Source organism: Bolinopsis microptera, chromosome 12 (assembly GCF_026151205.1).
Source record: "Bolinopsis microptera isolate Bmic1 chromosome 12, MBARI_Bmic_1.0, whole genome shotgun sequence".
NCBI classification, from domain to species: Eukaryota; Metazoa; Ctenophora; class Tentaculata; order Lobata; family Bolinopsidae; genus Bolinopsis; species Bolinopsis microptera.
In genome coordinates, this window is record NC_087083.1 from 8,289,211 (window position 1) to 8,311,434 (window position 22,224).

General features: G+C 38.1%; 1 protein-coding gene across 1 annotated transcript; it reads right to left on the minus strand.

The window, feature by feature from the left end:
• Window positions 1-807: 807 nt before the first annotated feature.
• On the minus strand, window positions 808-7,858 carry LOC134824203 (ribosome biogenesis protein WDR12 homolog). The gene is made up of 6 exons (XM_063835979.1): window positions 7,200-7,858; window positions 6,894-7,005; window positions 6,123-6,231; window positions 5,797-5,892; window positions 1,666-1,847; window positions 808-1,205 (listed from the first exon to the last, which is right to left on the minus strand). Exons 1-6 carry the CDS (start codon window positions 7,848-7,850, stop codon window positions 1,111-1,113), a joined length of 1,245 nt encoding a protein of 414 aa, XP_063692049.1. The 5' UTR covers window positions 7,851-7,858; the 3' UTR covers window positions 808-1,110.
• Window positions 7,859-22,224: the final 14,366 nt, after the last annotated feature.

A 22,224-nucleotide genomic window follows, 5' to 3' on the forward strand; every position in this document is an offset into this window, starting at 1 on the left:
AGGTGTTATGTCACGTGACACCGATCGTGCTCTTCTCTGGAACTTGTGATAGTACCTGTTCAATTTGTTAAGGAGACGATCTCCTTGTTCTTATTATATTGCAGGATCAGAATGTTCTTCGTTTGAGTAAACATGAATTTTGAGGAATAAGGAAGTGTTGTTGGGCTGTGAAAGGAATTTAAATCGATTTCTCGTTCAAGTCACTAAAAGTGAGTTGCTTACCTGCTGTGCATGTGTGTTTTCGTACTTTGGTCTTCACTCAAGTTGCAAAGCTGCAATATACGTATCGCAAAGAACATTTCTACCTGAAAATTCTGTTAGTACCAGTTTGATCAGTTAAGGTGAGGATTGCCTCGATCTTTCGGTTTCAACCCTAGGTCAAGAGCTGTAGAACCGAAGGATCAACACATAATATGTTGCTTGTTGCTTGTATCAACTAAAAAACATCAATTTTGAGGGGTAAGGAAGTGTTTATAGGTTCTGAAACCTAGCTAAATCGATTTTTCGTGCAATTTTAGGGCAGAAACAGTCATCAAAATGAGTTAATAAAAAGGTCGATTTCTCGGTTATTCTTGAGCTTTCGTTCAGAAAATAATTCGGGGCCTTCAAAGGGGGGGGGGGGGGGGGGGGGGGGGGGGGTAACAAGAAGGCGTTACAAGTGTTACAAGCGTTCCATAATACAAAATATGTATCACCCCTTCAACCCGCCTAACAGGGCACGGGGGCTTACTATTAAAGTAAACAAACACGTAACACCTCCCCATGAGTATCCACATCTATAGGAAAGAGAAGACACTACAGTCAGAATAAAGTTAAATGAAGTTAAAATGGGTAATAAGTTAATGAACAAAATAAAAACCATAAAAATTCACCCCTAAAGCTGAACTGTCAAACATTATTAATCTTTGAAAAAATTCCGCACAATTAGATTGCACAGTAACACAAGATCAACAGGTCAAATTTACCAAATAACCAATCTGTCCCACGACTCCAATCTGGTAAACTCCAAAACAGATCCAATTATTTCAGTGCAAATCATGTATCTAAACGCCAAGGTTAGAGAAAGTGAAACAGAAAGTGAAACAGAAAGTGAAACAGAAAGTGCTGTATTTAAAGGTTAGAGATGTGAAGTTTTGAGTCCGCACCACCACTGATAACACGCCCTTCCAACCAATCACAGCACAGTACTTTGTCTTCGTGGGTACCTGGTAACAGTGTTACGGTTAGCTTCGACAAAATAGCGAAACATTATGTTTAGTATTATGTGGCATTGCAATTATTTTAAATGTGTGTCAAACCTATTGTTTCGCCGAACAAAAATTGACATAAGAATTAAGAACGTAAGCACTATAACTACCTATACCCCCCCCCCCCTCCCCCCAGCTAACCAGTCTCCCCCCTCATACACAGGTTGCAGTATAAACAATGTTGGTGTACCAAACCAAAGTCTATTGTTCACGGTAAATAGTCATTTGTCATGGTACTTTAGTTCAATGTAGTGCGCTTATCATTGTTACATAACTAATTACTACACTAATAGTTACTTAGTCACTGTGTGATTATCTAACTAATTAATTAATTAAACCAGTATTATCTAACTAATTAATTAATTAAACCAGTATTATCTAACTAATTAACTAATTAAACCAGTATTATCTAACTCACTTATAACAGCAAGATGAGACCTAGGGCTCCTGATATCCCACAAGAGAGTCCTGCCATCGTACGAGCCGGATACCATCTCCACATCACTGGTAGGTGACCACTTAACACATGACACCCACATGTCATGTCCCTGTAGTGTGCTGTGTACTATTGTACCGCTTGAGCCACGAGGATCAAACAACCTGTTGGGTTAATTAATTATATAATAAATTAATTAGATAAATAATTAATTATACAATTAATTAATTAGATTAGTATAATTATCATAGTGCATACATTGCACCGGGAAGGTGATATTTGTTCCTTTAATTTGTACACTTGATTTGTACACTTGATCACACAGGTCAGTAACAGTAATTATACATATTATTATTATTACTTTCTTTTTGTACGACCGCCCACGTGTAAATCATATGAGAAATAGGAAGTTGCATAGTAACCATGGTAAGATGGTAACGGTGCGGTGTTGAAACACGCGCGTGCAATGATTGTTTTAACGTTTTTTAAATAAGAATTTTAGTCATGGATCTGACGACATTCCCGTCTATATAACTTCCGCCCCGGGGTTTGAGACTTGGAATACCTCAAGGGACCCATTAGAAACAAATTTGGCTTGGGTAGAAATTTTGGCTATGGTGCAGTTTTGCGCAATTGACCACGCCCTTTTTTGGCGCTTTTGCAACTTTAGAATCAAAATAACTCCGCTTCTAATTGGAATTAGAAGCTCAGCTTGGCTTTAAAGTTGTTCAGAATCATCACATTTAGGGGGGTAGAGCATAATCTTAAAGTCAACAGACATCGGGTTGTTGAGTTATGTGACCACACCCTTATTTACCCTCGCGAGTCGTGATTTTCACACTAAATACGAGATATCTCGGCTTCTGATTGAGCTACGTGCTCATCCTGGGCATTAAAATGTTCAGAATCATCACATTGAGTAGGGTAGAGCACAATTTCAAAGTCCTCAGATGTCAGGTTGTTGAGTTATTAGGCCCCAACCTGTTTTTACGCTCTCGCGGGTAGCGATTGCAGCGCTTAAAATCAAAATAACTCAGCTTCCAATTGAAGTTAGGAGCAAAACTCGGGGCAGCAAAATGTTCACAATCATCACATTGAGTGGGGTAGAACGTAGTTTCAAAGTCCTCAGACGTCAGGTTGTTGAGTTATTAGGCCCCGCCCAAATGTTTACGCACTCGCGAGTCCCGATTCGGACGCTTAAAATCAAAATAACTCTGCTTCTGATTAGAGTTAGGAACTAAACTTGGGCATAAAAATGTTCAGAATCATCACATTGAGTGGGGTAGAACGTAGTTTCAAAGTCCTCAGACGTCAGGTTGTTGAGTTATTAGGCCCACACCATAGTATTTATGCTCTCGCGAGTCGCGAGTGGACACTTAAAATAAAAATAGCTCGGCTTCTGATTAGAGTTAGGAACAAAACTTGGGCATAGAAATGTTCAGAATTATCACATTGAGTGGGGTAGAACGTGGTTTCAAAGTCTTCAGACGTCAGGTTGTTGAGTTATTAGGCGGAACCCTATTTTTACGCTCTCGCAAGTCGACACTTAAAATCAAAATAACTCGGCTCCTGATTAGAGTTAGGAACAAAAGTTGGGCATGGAAATGTTCAGAATTATCATATTAAGTGGGGTAGAACATGGTTTCAAAGTCTTCAGACGTCAGGTTGTTGAGTTATTAGGCGGAACCCTATTTTTACACTCTCGCAAGTCGCGAGTCGACACCTAAAATCAAAATAACTCGGCATTAAAATGTTTAGAATCATCACATTGAGTAGGGTAGAGTACAATTTCAAAGTCCTCAGATGTCAGGTTGTTGAGTTATTAGGCCCCAACCTGTTTTTACGCTCTTGCGGGTAGCGATTGCAGCGCTTAAAATCAAAATAACTCAGCTTCCAATTGAAGTTAGGAGCAAAACTCGGGCAGCAAAATGTTCACAATCATCACATTGAGTGGGGTAGAACGTAGTTTCAAAGTCTTCAGACGTCAGGTTGTTGAGTTATTAGGCGGAACCCTATTTTTACGCTCTCGCAAGTCGACACTTAAAATCAAAATAACTCGGCTCCTGATTAGAGTCTGGAACAAAAGTTTGGCATGGAAATGTTCAGAATTATCATATTAAGTGGGGTAGAACGTGGTTTCAAAGTCTTCAGACGTCAGGTTGTTGAGTTATTAGGCAGCACCCTATTTTTTGAAAATTAAATTAATAACCAGAAAAAGTAAGTTTCGCCCAGAGCAAACAGTGAATACTCTATAAATCCCGTACAACCACACTCTTTCCCACTCAATGTGATAATTCTGACCATTTTTATGTCCACGTTTAGTTCCTAACTCCAATCAGAAGCCGAGTTATTTTGATTTTAAGTGTCGACTCGGGACTCGCGAGAGCGTAAAAATAGGGTTCCGCCTAATAACTCAACAACCTGACGTCTGAAGACTTTGAAACCACGTTCTACCCCACTTAATATGATAATTTTGAACATTTCCACGCCCAAGTTTTGTTCCTAACTCTAATCAGAAGCCGAGTTATTTTGATTTTAAGTGTCGACTCGCGAGAGCGTAAAAATAGGGTTCCGCCTAATAACTCAACAACCTGACGTCTGAAGACTTTGAAACCACGTTCTACCCCACTTAATATGATAATTTTGAACATTTCCACGCCCAAGTTTTGTTCCTAACTCTAATCAGAAGCCGAGTTATTTTGATTTTAAGTGTCGATCTCGCGACTCGCGAGAGTGTAAAAATAGGGTTCCGCCTAATAACTCAACAACCTGACGTCTGAAGACTTTGAAACTATGTTCTACCCCACTTAATATGATAATTCTGAACATTTCCATGCCCAACTTTTGTTCCTAACTCTAATCAGGAGCCGAGTTATTTTGATTTTAAGTGTCGACTTGCGAGAGCGTAAAAATAGGGTTCCGCCTAATAACTCAACAACCTGACGTCTGAAGACTTTGAAACCACGTTCTACCCCACTCAATGTGATAATTCTGAACATTTCCATGCCCAAGTTTTGTTCCTAACTCTAATCAGAAGCCGAGTTATTTTGATTTTAAGTGTCCACTCGCGACTCGCGAGAGCGTAAATACTATGGTGTGGGCCTAATAACTCAACAACCTGACGTCTGAGGACTTTGAAACTACGTTCTACCCCACTCAATGTGATGATTCTGGACATTTTAATGCCCAAGTTTAGTTCCTAACTCTAATCAGAAGCAGAGTTATTTTGATTTTAAGCGTCGAATCGGGACTCGCGAGTGCGTAAACATTTGGGCGGGGCCTAATAACTCAACAACCTGACGTCTGAGGACTTTGAAACTACGTTCTACCCCACTCAATGTGATGATTGTGAACATTTTGCTGCCCGAGTTTTGCTCCTAACTTCAATTGGAAGCTGAGTTATTTTGATTTTAAGCGCTGCAATCGCTACCCGCGAGAGCGTAAAAACAGGTTGGGGCCGAATAACTCAACAACCTGACATCTGAGGACTTTGAAATTGTGCTCTACCCTACTCAATGTGATGATTCTGAACATTTTAATGCCCAGGATGAGCACGTAGCTCAATCAGAAGCCGAGATATCTCGTATTTAGTGTGAAAATCACGACTCGCGAGGGTAAATAAGGGTGTGGTCACATAACTCAACAACCCGATGTCTGTTGACTTTAAAATTATGCTCTACCCCCCTAAATGTGATGATTCTGAACAACTTTAAAGCCAAGCTGAGCTTCTAATTCCAATTAGAAGCGGAGTTATTTTGATTCTAAAGTTGCAAAAGCGCCAAAAAAGGGCGTGGTCAATTGCGCAAAACTGCACCATAGCCAAAATTTCTACCCAAGCCAAATTTGTTTCTAATGGGTCCCTTGAGGTATTCCAAGTCTCAAACCCCGGGGCGGAAGTTATATAGACGGGAATGTCGTCAGATCCATGACTATTTGTGGTAATTAGTAATTACGTCGTGTTCAGTGCGAGCTGCATTTTAATGGGCTGTATACTCGGATGTGACGGATATTTTTTGATGCTATAAAAACTGAGTACCAAAGAATACTATTACTTTCCTCCCTGTGATCACGGGCTTTATAGTTATTATATATAAGAGTAACCATTAAACTGACCTGACGTATTTGTCGGATGAACCTGTAGCAATAAGCTGTGACCTGTCTGACCAAGCCACACTCTGAAGAGACGAGGTCACTGTGATAGTTCTCGCGCTGCAATATAAACAGTTTAGGTTAACGTGAAAGTGAATTAATGAAATTTAAGGATATATGTTAAAATTTAAATCGATATATTTTGAAGCTTCGAAAACACTTCACTGAAATATTTTGAAGTTACAATAAGTTCAACACACGATGCTCAAAGTGAAACAACTTCACATTCAAATTATTTTTATGTTCATGTCAAACTGGAAGCCAAGTAAAAGTGAAAAAGCCCAACAAACCATGACATGAGCTGAGTGTCCCATATTTTGACAGACATATCGCAAGAAGAAGTTATCAGCTGAGAGTTATCTTTCCAGCACACGCCTGTTACTGCTTGCGTGTGACCACCTTGAGGAGTGTGATTATGTAAGGTATGTAAGGTATGTAAGGTATGTAAGGTATGTAAGGTATGTAAGGTATGTAAGGTATGTAAGGTATGTAAGGCTAGGTATGTAAAGGTACACGCTTGTTACTGCTTGTGTGTGACCAGCTTGAGGCGTGTGATTATGTGTTTACCAACTAATAAAACCATTAACTGTGCATGGAACATAGTAATAATGTTACGTAAGTGAACCACTTAAAACATCAAAGGCTGAAACATGATTATAAAATGAAGTCCCTATCTCCCCATCGTTAACCCGTAAGGGGTTGCACCAGGGGCGGTGGTAACAGAACTTCAAGACTCTCGGAGTCTGTTGTCGATATCTATGTATAATATATTTATAGTATATAATTTGGGAGTCTCTCTCTCCAGCAGCAGGAGTTGGAGAATGGGGACGCGTTGTGAAAGCCACCGCAAGGAAGGCTTACAGTCGACGCCGACCAATCAAAAGAAGATTATAAAATGTTTGAAATCCTCGAAAAAATCAACAACTTTAATTGTTGGTTGGTTCATCTTCAATTAATCGACCAATTTGTACATCCTCATTCAAATTACTAATAATTTCAAAGAATCTATAAATCTCAAAACATGCTATTTAGTTCTAGAGACACAGTTCCAAACAAAGTACCTAATGTCAAAAGAGGGGTTCTGAGGAGGGCTGATTGGGGGGAGCCAGCGTTTTTCTTGCGTTTGCTGCGTGGGTCACTATCACATGGCTCGTTGAGGGAAGTAGACCACACCTGAACATGTTCAAACGATTTAATGTTTAAAATGATGAATTGGATTGTATTTTTGAGATCACTACAGTCAACGCCCTCGTTTTTTGTAAAAGTTTTGTAAAAGTTTTTTACTTGTAAAAGTCTACTACTGAAACGTGAGTTTCAAGGCTACACTTTATTTATATAGGTTTAGAGATACCAATTAAGAACATTACCTTCAAATGAGTATCCCATGAACCACTGGCAACCTGTTCTGTTGAAGGGCTTACAGCACAACAATTCACTGTCTCTGTATGTCCTTTCAAGGTATACAGAGATGTACATTCAGTGTCATCAACAGCAACAAAGCTCAGATTCTGATCTAAAGACGATGTCACTAATAAATGTTTCTGCTTTTCATTTTCTTTGTACTGCTTGATATATCCAATGCTTTTGATAGGTTTGCTGTGTATTTCATATGTTTTATTGGATCCATCTAAACTGATGACTGCTAATTGTCCATTGTACAGTCCAGCAAAACAAAGAGGATCTATTGCTACCACCCCACCAATCCAATCGTCTAGATCAATAACAACAGATTCCTCGGGAGCCTTTCGCTTTTCTTGGTACTCTATTTCCAATGCTACCTCACCAGAGAAATTGGAACTCTCACAGTATTTTCTGAGAGTATTTTGAAGGATTTCATCACCAACTCGGAAGCTGAATTCAGTGTCTGATTCTGATATTTCAAGAAGGTTCTTGATCAGATCCTGCAATTCAACTTGAGACGAGTTGCTTGAAACCGAGAAAACATTCTGATCGATCACATACTGTTCTTCTGTTGTTTTCAGTTTAATCTGAATTTGCTGGTCGGCTGCAGTTATCATTGCTAAACTGCAAAAGTCAAGGTGAAAACATACAGGGTGGGCCAAAAGTCAGTACCCATACGTTGGCCTTAATAGCTCCGCCGTGTTTTATATTTGAGAGCTGTTGCTTTGCAGATGGCATACTGTACTTACTGGTTCGAGGATTCCGTCGTCAAAATTTGAAAATTCGAATATTTTAGACCACGCCCATTCAATATTAAAACACCTATATTGTTTTCTCTGAACATGATGAACGCCTAATTTTTTCAGAGACGGTAGATTATCAAATGTTGCATATGATCTGAAAACATGAGGCAAAACGGATTAGAAATGACGAAGTTATCAAGCATTTTATGTATCTCGTTAACAATATTGACTGGGTGATTATGTGACACCGTGACACGACACCTTAATTGGGCACCCTTAACAATTCCCATAATGTTTAACGGGGTAGTTAACGGGGGCACCTTATCACGTGATTAGGTAAACCAATCACCTGATCACACGTAATGAATAAACTCGTTATGCTTCATATCTCGGTCATCTGAGAAGCTACAGTTCTAATTCTTTCAGGACAAACGTAATTCGAATGGCCCAAACACAATTCAATAACATTTAGCTTGATCAGACTATCCAAACTATCAAATAAATGTGAAAATGAACCTCCATTTGAAAAAAATGAACGCGAATATTTTTCGAGTTGACAAATTCCTCGAACCAGTGGTGGTACTAAGTCATACCAGAAAGAAGTATTTAAATTGGGCACTCAGTGACTGAGCTATAAAGGCCAACGTATGGGTACTGACTTTTGGCTCACCCTGTATAATAATCAAATCCGAAGATCAAGACAATTAACATGTAAGTTCTTCAGAAGTTACTTTCTTATTTCAAAAACCTCTCCCAGTAGAATTAAATCTTTAGACTTTAAATGAAAGTATCAACGAAAGTATAAATGATGTATATATATCATGAATAATTCGATGGCTTTCAACTCCTTATGAAATAGTTTGGGCCTGCACCATCTGTCATATCACATGACAGTGCTGTGTAGTTTTTTTGCACTCTGATTATCAAATTCTCTGATCTTCAGCTATTATTGCTATTGCAACAGGGGCTGAGATAGGGGGGGAGCCAAGTGGATATTTGTAGATATTTGTAGATTAATGTAGGATGGATAATCCACGAAAAAAGTGGATGACATTCTACAAATTTATACATTTATCTCCAAAAATTCAGTAGAATTTCCGGGCACATATTTGAGATTACATTTTTTGTAGATAAATGTAGATATTTGTAGATTATTGTCAATGGATAATTCACGAAAATTCTACAAATTCTACAAATTTATACATTTATCTCCAAAAATTCAGTAGAATTTCTGGGCACATATTTGAGATATACATTTTTTGTAGATAAATGTAGATATTTGTAGATTATTGTAATGGATAATTCACGAAAAAGTGGATGACATTATCCAAATATCTACAAATATCCACTTGGACCCCCCCCCCCTGAGATAGCACTGCTTCCATTTGGTGCTGTAAAACAGCAGTAAACAATGGCAAATAAGAACTTAAGGGGCAACTTGAGGGGTAATATATATACCATAGGGTACCTTTTCATATCTCATATCTTTGAAGTGTTTTGGCAGGGTCAATTTTTTTTTATCTCACACTTATTTTACTTCGGAGTATTCCAACAGCCACATTGTTACACAAGTGTAACTAGCCAATTACAGGAAGCCGAAGGATTTAATTAGGCCAGTGACGGTTAAGGTAGTGTGTACCATACTTTCTTCGCCCGAGACTTCGCTGCAATGGACAGCTTCTCATTTAACCCTCACACACGATTTCTCGAATATTCGGCTGAGTAGACCGGGGGGCTGCATAGACCACTCAGGATCTTTAGCTGAATGTCGACGACACTCACCCCACGACTAGGCAGGCAGTGGGTTTCGAACTCACAATCTCACGATTACAAATCCGATGATTAACCAACTACGCTAATTGGCTTTCACTCTTTGAATAGATTAACAACCTAGTAAAAGTTTTGTTTGGACACCGGTCTCCATCACGATACAAAATTAGGATTTTGGAATTTATTGTATAACCTACAGCTGATGAGCTACAAAAATAAGATCTGGATTGACAGCATCGAAACAAATCTGCAATGCAGAACTGTCAGTAACAACAAGGAGACCAAGATACTCGGTGTGATCACAAAGATCAAAAACAGTGGGCTGCTCCTAGACAAAAACAACTTTTTATTCGGGCACAACACGAGTAAAAATCTGGACAGCCGAATAATGGACTACATTCACGGCAGCTCACCACTCTTTGCGAACATCCAAAAGATCATGGGTGGTGGCAGTGGTGAGGCCTGTCGTTTCTGTAACAGCTTCATTGATTCCCCCGTACACCAGCTCCTATTGTGTCTGGAGGTGCAAGACACCAGTTACCTGCAACTGAAAGAAGAGCTGGGTGGGGCAGACTCACATTCCTATCTAGATGAAGTGTTAACAAAAAGCAGCACACAAAAAGCATTCATTAGGAGAGTCGAATTTCTTTGGGGACAAAATGATGCTCTCCAGGATTTATCCGACTAGAAAGATCATGAAATAAAGACTCTGCAAACATCTCAGAGAAATATTACCACCATAAAGAACAAAGAGGGAGTATCCTGGACCCCGAAATCCACCACTTTTCTGTACTTTCAGAGGTACCAATGTGGCAGGAAACCAGGGCTCATGCTGCCGCTGAGCTAAAGCAGTAGAGGGGATGGCGGCTTCTCTAGGATCTAACACGTCCTGAAGCAGACCAACACTATGTCCCAACGCACTGGTGTTGGGATGTCTGCCCCCGGTGCCTATCCGGGTCAATAAAGCAGTCAAGCATCATGTATGTTATGTTGAGCATTCTCAACCAACAAATGTGGGAACTCCCACGAAAGACCAAAACAGATCTAAAGAGACACTTAACAACATTGGAAAATAGACTTCAATTTGTTTATATAATTTATAAAGCGTATATTATTGCCCACGTTAAGGGGCCTGTTAATAATTTATTAAATTATTAGCTATTTTAGATTTAATAATAATAACAGCTGCTAAGTAAATCGGTTTGAAGGAACAGACAGCAAGCTAGGTCTAGACACTCTGATGACGAGCCTACCATCCATCCAGAGTCTAAAATCTTCACTGTCTCGCTTGGTTTTGCATGTCAGGCTATTATGTAATATTGGTAGCAGTGGACAATTTCCGTTACCTCTGGATTGTGCTCAGCCAATTGCAACACTTGAATTACTTTATTGTATATATACTGTTTGACTCTGTTGTATTGTTTTGCATGTCAGGCTTCTTTCTCGGACTCTCACACAGGTACTGATGAGCACAAGCAGCAATGTGACCTACGTTCATTGTATGTTATGACACGTCGTAGCCAAGCACTGTTCAACCATTGTATTGATGCAGCTGAAATAGAAGGGCTACGTTACATCACACTTAGATGAAAAAAGACAATTTTTGAGAAAAGACAATTTTATTATTCATCCATCATCACTAGCTCAATACACAATCAATTAATAAATTTAAAATATCCGAATAAACTTGATTTCAAAGTAGGTGATACAAGTATGCTAGCAGCTAGCGCGCTTGTATTTACTAATAATACACGCTGTTAGGTCTGACCACACCACCACTCACATGCCACAGCTGGTGAAAGGACCCAGGCGCTATTAAGCTTTTATGAGCCCTGGTTGACTGCTGAGAGTGGCGACGTGTCTGACATTAATTTTGTTTTCCTTATAAAGAACTTATAAATTAAGTTATATAATTGTTATGCGATATTTAAGTCACAGCTGCTCGCAATACATTATTAAATTGACTCAGAATAAAACAAATATTCAGAATAAAACAAAATATTCAAATCTCTTTATTCAACAATATTAAATCATTATAGAACCTAATTTGTGGCTTGATCGTTATGTTAGGGCTATTCTGTTAGCTGATGCTGACAGGCACTGCATGGGGCAGAGACTTAGGACCATTACGCTGGAGGCTTACAATGACCCTTTTTGAACCCCATGGCAGTGCTAGTTTTATTATGGTACAAATTGTAAATCGAAGTTATGAAAACGATCAAGTCACTCCTGTTTTACACTATCAACAGCTACTTAAAACAACCTAGATTGTACAACTCACTTTGAAGATTAAACTGTTAAGTGATGAGTGATTGGGCTCATTAAACATTTTAGTAGCGGAGACATGCGGATCAGCTTCTTGAGGTTCTAATAGTTCATTCAGACAAGAAGTTTTATTTTTTCAAATTTAGTCGTTCAAGCTGCCTGAGTTCAGAAAGTTTGCCAAAGGGGCCCAGGTATTCTTGTCACCTTTACCCTGAGACGAGAGAATGACTTTTTTTACCTTTGATTTGAATACACCATGAGTGATTTCAAGGTCGTTCAGTGCCAACATCTGACGGAATGAATTCCAAAGGCAACTAGATTTGTAAACGAAACTGTTTGAGGGCATGGTTGTTATAAGAAGAGTTTCTTTGCCGGGTCTTTTAGACCAACAGAAAAGTTCAAATAGTGCAATTGGTGTTCGATATTTAAAGACTTTAAAAAGTTCATTGCAGCAGTGATACGCGTATAAATTATGCAATGTCATGAGTGATTGACGGGCAAAAATTGGCTTGGTGTGCTCTCTCTCAAAGAATTTGCTAGTAAGTTTCTGTTCACTGATAGGTCTAGTCCTAGCACATGTCATAAATTTATCAAGGTATGCTTTTTTGTCACCAAACATGATACGAACACACTTTTTCTGGGCTACAAATAGTGGTTGAAATTTATTATTACTTGCACCTCCCCAAACGGTAATGCCATAAGATAGGTGACTTTCAAAAAGTGTGTGGTACAGGTCCTTATGGATCCCAGGTCAATATCATTACATATTTCGCATATTAATATACGACATATTTCGAAGGAAAACCACGACATAACAAAATTATTGTTAAATTTTGTTACAAATTAATTTAATTTCAGAAATAGTTGATTACAGAATTCCTTTAAAAAAAATTTTTCGAAAAAATTTCTTGAAAAAATTTTGCGAATATTTTGATATTTTCATGACATCCGAAATCATGACATCCGAAATCTTGACATGTCATGATTTACAAATATCTGAGAAGGTTCACGCATATTTTTACCTGTATTTTACAGGCAAAACTTGACATGAAAAACGTCCCCGCATATTTGATAAGATGAGCGCATATCTGACATGGATCTAAATATCTGACGGGGGATATCATATAAAAAATATCCTTGTGTTTGAAAAATTATATCAAAAAAGTTAAGAATTTTTTAATAAATTTTTCTAGGACTCGCCTGTAGCAGGCTTTGTCCCCCTGGATCGGGCTCTGCCAATTTGGATCATTGTGGGGCCCAAAAATGCCCCATCGGGTGATAAAAACCATGACATATTTCACCCAGATATAATAATATACGACATATTTTTAATGATATTGACCTGGGTTATGGATAGATGATGGAATTTTATCCTTAATCATGTATAGCCTCCCAGAACAGGACGAGAGTTTTCTAACTAGTTTGTCTCTATAGGGATTGAAAGTTAGGCCTTCGTCGACAATTACTCCCAGGAATTTCGTTTCCTGCACCTTTGAGAGAGGTAGGTCGTTGAGGTAAAGTCTATTTTCAATTAATAAAGATTGATCATCAAGTTTTCTTTTAGCTGTATTGAATTCTATGTAGCAACTTTTCTTGGCGTTAACATGTAATTTATTAGCCAATGTGTACTCGTGGACTGATCGTAGGACCCTATTTGCATTATTGTAGGCCTCTGCTCTAGTTTTGGCAACTACAAATATGTTTGTATCATCAGCAAATAGGACATAGCTAGTGTTATCGAGTTGAGAGTTTGTTAAGTCATTTATGTATATTAAAAACAGGAGAGGCCCAAGGCAGCTCCCCTGTGGAACGCCATAGAGAACAGGAAGTCTGTCTGATACTTCGCCCAGGACGGACACACACTGCTCTCTGTCCGACAAGTAACTTTCCAGTAACTTAAGTGGCACTCCTCTAATCCCATATATTTCAAGTTTCTCAAGCAAAATTGTGTGGTCTATTGTGTCAAAGGCCTTGCTTAGATCAATAAAAATTCCTAGAACATGAAGACCTTGCTTTAGGGCCTTTTGGATGTGAAAAACTGAGTAGTTAAGTGCATGTGATGTTGAGTGACTCTTTCGGAATCCGAATTGACTGTCGTGAAGGATTCCTTGACTAACCAAGAAGCTGTAAAGACGTTTGTATATTATCTTTTCAAAAATTTTACCAAAAATTGGAAGTGTGGAAACAGGCCTGTAGTTCTCAATCAGTTCTTCGTTATCTTTTTTGTATATTGGGGTTATTTTGCCAAGCTTCAGAACTGACGGAAATATCCCTTGAGATATTAGGCGATTAAATTGAACAACAAGAGTTGGGCTAAGAATACCCGACAGTTTTTTGATTACTCTTATGGGAAAGTCGCTAGCTTTCCCACTCTTCAAGTTGGCTATAATTTCAGAAATTTCATCTTCACTACAGTCATGGAAGTAAATTGAATCGGGAGTTTTTGGTGGCATGAATTCGAGGAAAGAGGGAAGAGGTTCTAAAAGAAGGCCATTATGAGTATTTTCATTCATTTTTGAGGCAATAGAGGCAAAGTACTCATTAAATTTGTTGGCTATCACCCGTCTTTCAACAACATGGACTCCATCTACCATAAATTGGGGTTTGATGGTTTTTTTCCTTTTCCCTCTTATCTCATTTATTACTTCCCACATCTTTTTAGAACTATCAGAATTTTCAAGAATTTTGTTACAGTTATAGGTATCTTTTTGGTTTTTTATTATCTTTTTAAGACAGCGTCTGTAATCACGAAAAATTTTGTGGAGTTTCAGATCTCCAAGCAACTGGCTTGAAGTCAGGGAGCTTTTTTGAGTTCACCCAGTTATCATACAGCTGACCTTTCTTTTCAATTGCTTCAATTATGCTGTCAATGAAACGAAAAGTTTTCAATGAAACGAAAAGTTTTATTTTACATTCCTTTAATCATAAATAAAATAAGAGCTTAAACCACGAACTAGTTAGCTAGAAGTAAACTTGAGGAAATATTTTTGGTGATTGTATATAATTATTTAAAAACTTTCTTTGGTTGTTAGTATTTTTATTATGGTAAGTGGTTGAATTTAGTGAGACAAGGTCAGTTTCTCTATTATCTTAGAAAAATTTCTACTTTACAGTAGGCAATGCTGAGTGGCAGGAATGAGGGACCAAAACGCTTGGGGCTAACAATGGCCCATTTACAAACCACTTCAGACATGGCAGTGATGTCATTTATGCTTAATTCGTCTGAAACTGACCCTACTGCACTTCTAACATTCTATAAAAATCTCTTCTAAAATAGGTATAAAAATGCATAACACAAAACACACAAATAAAATGTTTATAATCCTTATATAATAAATTTCTATAGAACTTTTAAATTTCTATAAAACTAATAAACCTATTATATATATTCATTTTGCACCCAGAGAAAGATGTGATCACAGAGGTAGTTTCGATATTATGTTCATGACAAGGTATGGGGCTGCTGCAAGTTATATTTTGCTAAGATACTACCGCTTTTTCAAGCTTAAGTAATCTAGGCAAGGTCAATTTTAAAGTTTTTGAATTTTGTCGAACGCTGTTTAAAGCTAAGTTCCAGTCATTTGGTTCTCCTTCCTTTTGAGTGTGAGTGATGGTGATTCTTATGGTTGATTTGAGGTGATTGGGCTTATAACAGGTGAATGTAATTAGCATGAGATTTTGTCGTACTGTATTCCATATTGTCCCTGCCCTGTATATGTAGCTGTCTGATGGTTTAGGTGTGAGAATGAGTGTCTCTTTGCCAAGTCTGCCAGATGTTTCAAAGAGGGAGTATAGTGATATAGGGGTTCTATATTTCAAGACCTTGAAGATGTCATTAATACAATGTTAGAAGTACAGATTATGCACATTCATGATTTCATGAGTGTTGAAGAGGGGTTTTGTATGCTCCTTTCTGTAGAATTCCTTGCCCAGGATTTGCTCCCCGTAGGGTCTGCATCGTGCACTAGTTTTAAATTTATCCAAGTATGCTTCTTTATCTCCAAACATTATGCGGGCACACATTTTCTGTGCTTTGAACAGAGGTTCAAGTTTTTTGTTAGATGCCCCTCCCCAGACAGTTATACCATATGCAAGATAGCTTTCAAACAGAGTGTGATATAGATCTTTATGGAGTGATGTGGGAATGTTATTTTTAATTCTATTTAGCATGCCACAGCAGCTGGCTAGTTTTTTTGCTAATTTCCTTCTATGTGCGTTCCAGTTTAGGTCTTCATCGATTGTTACACCTAAGAATTTAGTTTCATGTACTCTCTCCAGGGGTATGCCATTGATATTGATTTCTTGATCAGAGGGTGTATCTTTATCTTTGTTGGATCGAGAGTTTGAGAATTCAAGGTAACAGCTCTTGCCAGTGTTTATGTGAAGTTTATTGGCAAGCATGTAGCGGTGTACGGAATTTAGGACTTCATTGGCTTTTTTGTATGCTAGGTTTTTACTTTTTGCAGCGACGAAGATATTTGTGTCATCAGCAAATAGAACAAATTTAGAGTTCTTTTCAGAGTTTGTAAGATCGTTTATGTAAATTAAGAACAGAAGGGGCCCTAAGCAGCTCCCTTGTGGCACTCCAAAAAGCACAGGTAGAGTATCAGATATTTCATTGAGCACACCAACATATTGTTTACGGTCAGAAAGATAACTTTCCAGGAGTTTGTGTGCCCGTCCTCTGATCCCGTATGTGTTTAATTTTTTGAGAAGTATTGAGTGATCTATTGTATCAAATGCTTTACTTAGGTCGATAAAGATTCCTAAAACATGATTACCGGCTTTGAGTGACTGCTGAATGTGGTGAATAGAGTAGTTGAGTGCATGTGATGTTGAATGACCCTTTCGAAACCCAAACTGGCTATCGTGCAGTATTCCCTGACTCGAGAGAAAACCATAAAGCCGTGAGTAGATAACCTTTTCAAAAATTTTACCAAAAATTGGGAGAGTGGAAATTGGACGATAATTTTGTAAGTGTTCTTCGTTATCTTTTTTGTAGATGGGGCTAATTTTACCTATCTTAAGGATGGCGGGAAAGCATCCTGTTGACATAAGGTTGTTGTATTGTATGGAAAGCACTGGGCTGAGAATGTGTGAGGCCTTTTTAATAACACTAATGGGGAAATCACTAGCTTTGCCATTTTGTAGCTCAGAAATGATATGAGATATTTCACTCTCAGTGCAGTCTGTTAAGTACATCGAATTTGGGTTAGTTTTTGGTAAAAATTCAACAAATGAAGGAAGTGGCTCAATTTTCATTTCCCCATCAACTTGTTCATTCAATTTCGATGCTATTGAGGCAAAGTACTCATTAAATTTGTTGGCTATGAGTCTACGTTCTGTGATGCGTACTCCGTCGACACAGAATTGAGGCTTTATGGTTTTTTTGCATTTTCCTCTTAATTCATTGATAACTTCCCAAGTCTTTTTGCTGTCTCCTTGATGATCCATAATCTTAGTACAGTAATATTTCTTTTTTTGACTTTTTATTACACCTTTAAGACATCGACGATAGTTTGAAAATTTTGTGTGGAGATCAATATTTCCATCTGGACTAAATTCTTTTGACTTTTTCGAGGCTATCCAGTCATCATACAGCTCCTCTTTAGTTGAAATAGCTTCTGAAATTCCATCTGTCATCCAAGGATTGTTAATTGGATTTCTTTTGGAGACTTTGGGTTTATCTAGTTTGCAGTTAGAGTCAATTGTATGTGTGAAGATGTTAAAGAAGGTTTCAAAGTTGGTACTGTTTGCCATGATATCTTCTTTGGATTCAAGGTCTGTAATTAAAGTATCAACATTTTTCTTGGAGAAGCTGTAGTGTCGGATATCCAGGGATTACTTATAGGATTTCGTTTGGTGAGTTTGGGTTTGTCGAGTTTACAACAGGAGTCAATAGCTGAGCTAAAAATTTCAAAAAATTCGTCAAATTCAATTGGATTTTCATTGTTTGTTAGTATGCATTTCTTAGATAGCAAGTGTTTTGTTAGTAGTTCAACATTTCGGTTTGAGAAATCATAGCTTTGCAATTGCTTAGGCTTAGGGGAAGTTTTCCTAGAAGTTAAATGACTGATGTCAAAGAAAGCAAAGATTGGTTTATGATGGGAAGAAGTGTCTTCAATAACTCCAGAGAGGGTTACCAAGTCAATCTCATCAGTAAAAATGTTGTCAATGCAGGAGCTTTGGCCTACATTTACTGAGTGAGTGGGACGAGATATAAGAGGAAAGTAACCATAAGAGAGCATAGTGTTCTCGAAATTCTGAACCTGTTTTTTATTACTCTGATTTTTAAGCAAATCGTAGTTGAAATCTCCAAGAGTTATAGTTTTTGCATTTTTTGGAAATTTGGACATTAATTGTGTGTATTCTTCATCAAATTTGACTGAGTCTCCGTTTGGAGATCTGTACAACACCCCAATATTGAGTTTGCTATCTCCATGGTTGATAGTTACATATAGGGTTTCTAAATTTGGTGTGATTGTGCAAAGTTGGTCATTAATTGTTGCATTTAGGGAATCATGAATATACAAGCACACGCCTGAGCCTTTAGCTTTGCCTTGGAGTTTATCTCCGTAAAAGTGTGAATATCCATCAAGTGCATAAACATCACAGTTCTCAGCATCTGTATTTGTTTCCGCTAAAGCTAGAATAGAAAATTTCGTTTTTTGAGTGGCAAGTTCCGAGAGGAATAAGTCGAAATTCGATTTATTACCATCAATGTTGTAAAATAAAGTTTTTAAGCCAGAGTTTTCAGGGGTGTGCTGGTGTAACGATTTCAATCTATAATAGCTGCATTTGTCCAAGATAGAGGAGGCAGTCTGAAGACTTCCAATAGCCTCAGACCAATTTTCGGAGTAAAATTTGTCATTCTCGCTATCCTTGAAGAGATCCTCATTTGTGGTACAAAGGTCCTTAAACGGGTTGTAAATTAAGTTTTCTCTTTTTGAGCAAACTTTACAGAGAAGTATGGAATCAGTCAGCTTGAATTCAGATGTTTTGAAACAAATTTTGTGGATAATATTTTGGCAACTTTGGCACTCAAGAAATCTTTGGCCAATATTAATGTTTTTGCTACAGCATCCGCATTTCTCCTTAGTTGAGTTAATCTTAAACATTTATATCAGACTGCATCTGGCGGTCCTCCTCTTAGTGTGTTGCTGTACAATCTACTACCTACTAACTTGTTATGATCCTTGGATGTAAAAATACAGTTCTTAATTAACTTGACTAGTGCACCAACGCCCTTGCCATTAATATGAAGAATATCATTCACATCAGACTTAGCTAGACTGTTCTTAAGCAGGTTGGTGCTTTTATCTAGAAATGTCAAAAAGCTATCAACAATTAGAACTTTAAGATTAGATTGACTGAGATCGTTGTACAAATACTGGTTAAAAACATTAACTTTTCAAATGATCTTATGCGACCTTGTTGGCAGCACAGGACAGATTATCAGTTTATATTACAACGTGGGTTGTATTTCCTAATCTGAGCGATTTTGTTCTTATACTTGGTATACAACTCTCTCTCATCCGTTCCATCTACTTTTAAATTGTTGGTTCCTTCCATGATGACAACGTTTCTGTAACCTACACAAGACAAGGGATCGATCTCCTCAACCGTAGCTGCCCAGAGGCGAACTCCAGGGGTGGCTTGTCCCATCTTTCCACGACCTGTACCAAAGTTGATTTGTCCAAAGTTTGAATCTCCAACAAGCACTGTGGAGTTAAAATTTGACCAGTGGATTGAGCGAAAGGTTGGACTATATCGCATTCCTACTTCATCAGACGTTTCAGGCTTGATGAAGTAGGAATGACTAAAAAACTATAAAATATGCTGGATATACACTTTTAGATACTAAATGTATATGTTCATATTAGCTTGTAATATCAAATACCAATAACAAATAAAATATAAACATATGAAGAGGCCCAAAACCAACTCAAGCATGACACCAGATTAAAACCAACATCAAACATCGAATATATTGTCATCGGAAGCTGCAAGCTTATTATCGTATGAAATTCCACGTTGATTTGTAGCGCGATGCGTTACTGTGCCGCGCCGAGCTGCCATAAATTGACATCGTCAATTAAACGTTGATCCGTTATTATACAGTCACTTGGAGCATGGAGGACTTCGCCGCTTTGACGCGCCGCGCAAACTAGCATTCTTGCTTTGTAATGCGAAGCAAGAATGCTAGTTTGCGCGGCGCGTCGAAGTCCTCCAACGCAGAGCAACGATCTCGATGGGTTGACATCGTTCATCAAGCAGTCACCTTCAGGCAGTGTCGACAGATCATGCGAAAAGGGTTTTTTGACAGGCTGTCATGTGTCCTCACTATAACACTCCTGCGCGCAGTGTTGTGACCTCCCTTCGTCGTATTTTACACATATTTGGACGTTGGCAATTTATTCCATCGATAATTTTAAAGTTTTAACATTTTTATATTAAGTTCTTTTTTAATTTAGTTCTAAAACGATTAAACTTGCTTTTTGTGAAAATTTAATGTACTTTCGTAAAATAATTTTGATGTGGCAGCGATTTGAAAAGGAAATTAGTTAAAAATAATACAAAAAAATCGGACATTTTTTGATATTAAAACATGAATAACTTGGGCTGTGTTGACAGTAGAAAAATTTACTAACCTCTATCCGACAGCTTTAAAATTTTTCTACGCGCCGCGCAAATCCACGCGCGCATTTTAGCGTGTCAAAATCGTTTAAAACTAGAATTAGTTGATGAAGGAGCATAATGCAGATTATACGTTGTACGTGTGGCTTGAACATTATGATTTCGCGCCATTTCTTTGTTCTTGTTTCTGCACTCGCTTTGAACTTTCATGGCTTTAACAGCAGTTATCGACTGACGACTTTGCTGTATTACATAGTGTACTTGGTACATAATTGATCAACGATAATAGGACACAGGAGGAGCAAAGTGCAAAGAAACTGTCACTAACTGCTACAAACTGCCACTAACTGCCACAAACTGCCACTAACTGCCACAAACTGCCACTAACTGTTACAAACTGCCACTAACTGCTACAAACTGCCACTAACTGCCACTAACTGCCACTAACTGCTACAATCGCGCCCACGCACTGCGCGCGCAGTTTGCAGCAGTTAGTGGCAGTTTGTAGCAGTTAGTGGCAGTTTGTAGCAGTTAGTGGCAGTTTGTGGCAGTTAGTGGCAGTTTTCTGCAGTTGCGCCGAGCCTTTTAGCAATTTGTCTTTGGCGCCTTACATGCCACATGACTTATTGACATTGTATAATTGGTCTAAAAACAATTTTGTATTATTAGAAAATATATGAATTTGGGACAAAATAATTTACTATCGAAGGAAACAAATATTAACTTTTTGACAAGAAAAGCGATTACCAACTAGTACTACAGTTACACAAACACTGCATGGCAATACGATTACAAATTGTTTAAATGTTAAATCCGGGTATCGCTATTAGTATTGTGCTATTGTGCCAAAATTACAATATTATATGGTCAATCGTAATCATTTGCAATTTGGAAGACCCCTCTGCTGATATGTAAACGACTCCTTATACTAACTTGATTGTAGCAAACCGCGTGATGTTTATTGATCATCAGTTCGATAGGACGATAGTTATGAGAAAAGCTACAAAACTACAATTTCCATTACCAAAGTTTTAGAACTAAACGCTTGATTGAGGGTTCAGAACTTTATTTGAATAACAGGGCCTCCCACGGATTGAACAGCTTTGTGCGGAGAAAGAAGTGAAGAGAGTACGAAGCCAAAGAGTTCTCCGACAATTATTCCAGCCAGCCTCGCCGCAGCAACGCCAACAGCAAGCAGGGACTTATCCATGCAACATATATAAGTATATACAACGCTGACCGAGAATGGACATGCCACGGTACCACTATAATATTTGCTTCGATTCTCCGTGATACTGATAGCACTAGCAGTAGCAGAATTTGCTGCTTGTAATTCCTGGGCGTTGCTGAACCTGTCATTCCGCCCTATCTGCTATAGACATATTTTTAATCGCCATAATATGTTCAATGTTAAATCAATGTGTTTAACTTAATAAATGCAAAAGCCTGAGCGAGGTTACCCAGGTAAATTAATCTTTGCAAGTTGAATTTGCGTTTCTGAAACTACTCTCTGCACTGGTAATTGTATTTAAAAGGGAACACAAAATGATGTACGTGACCAAAATTATTCCCCGCG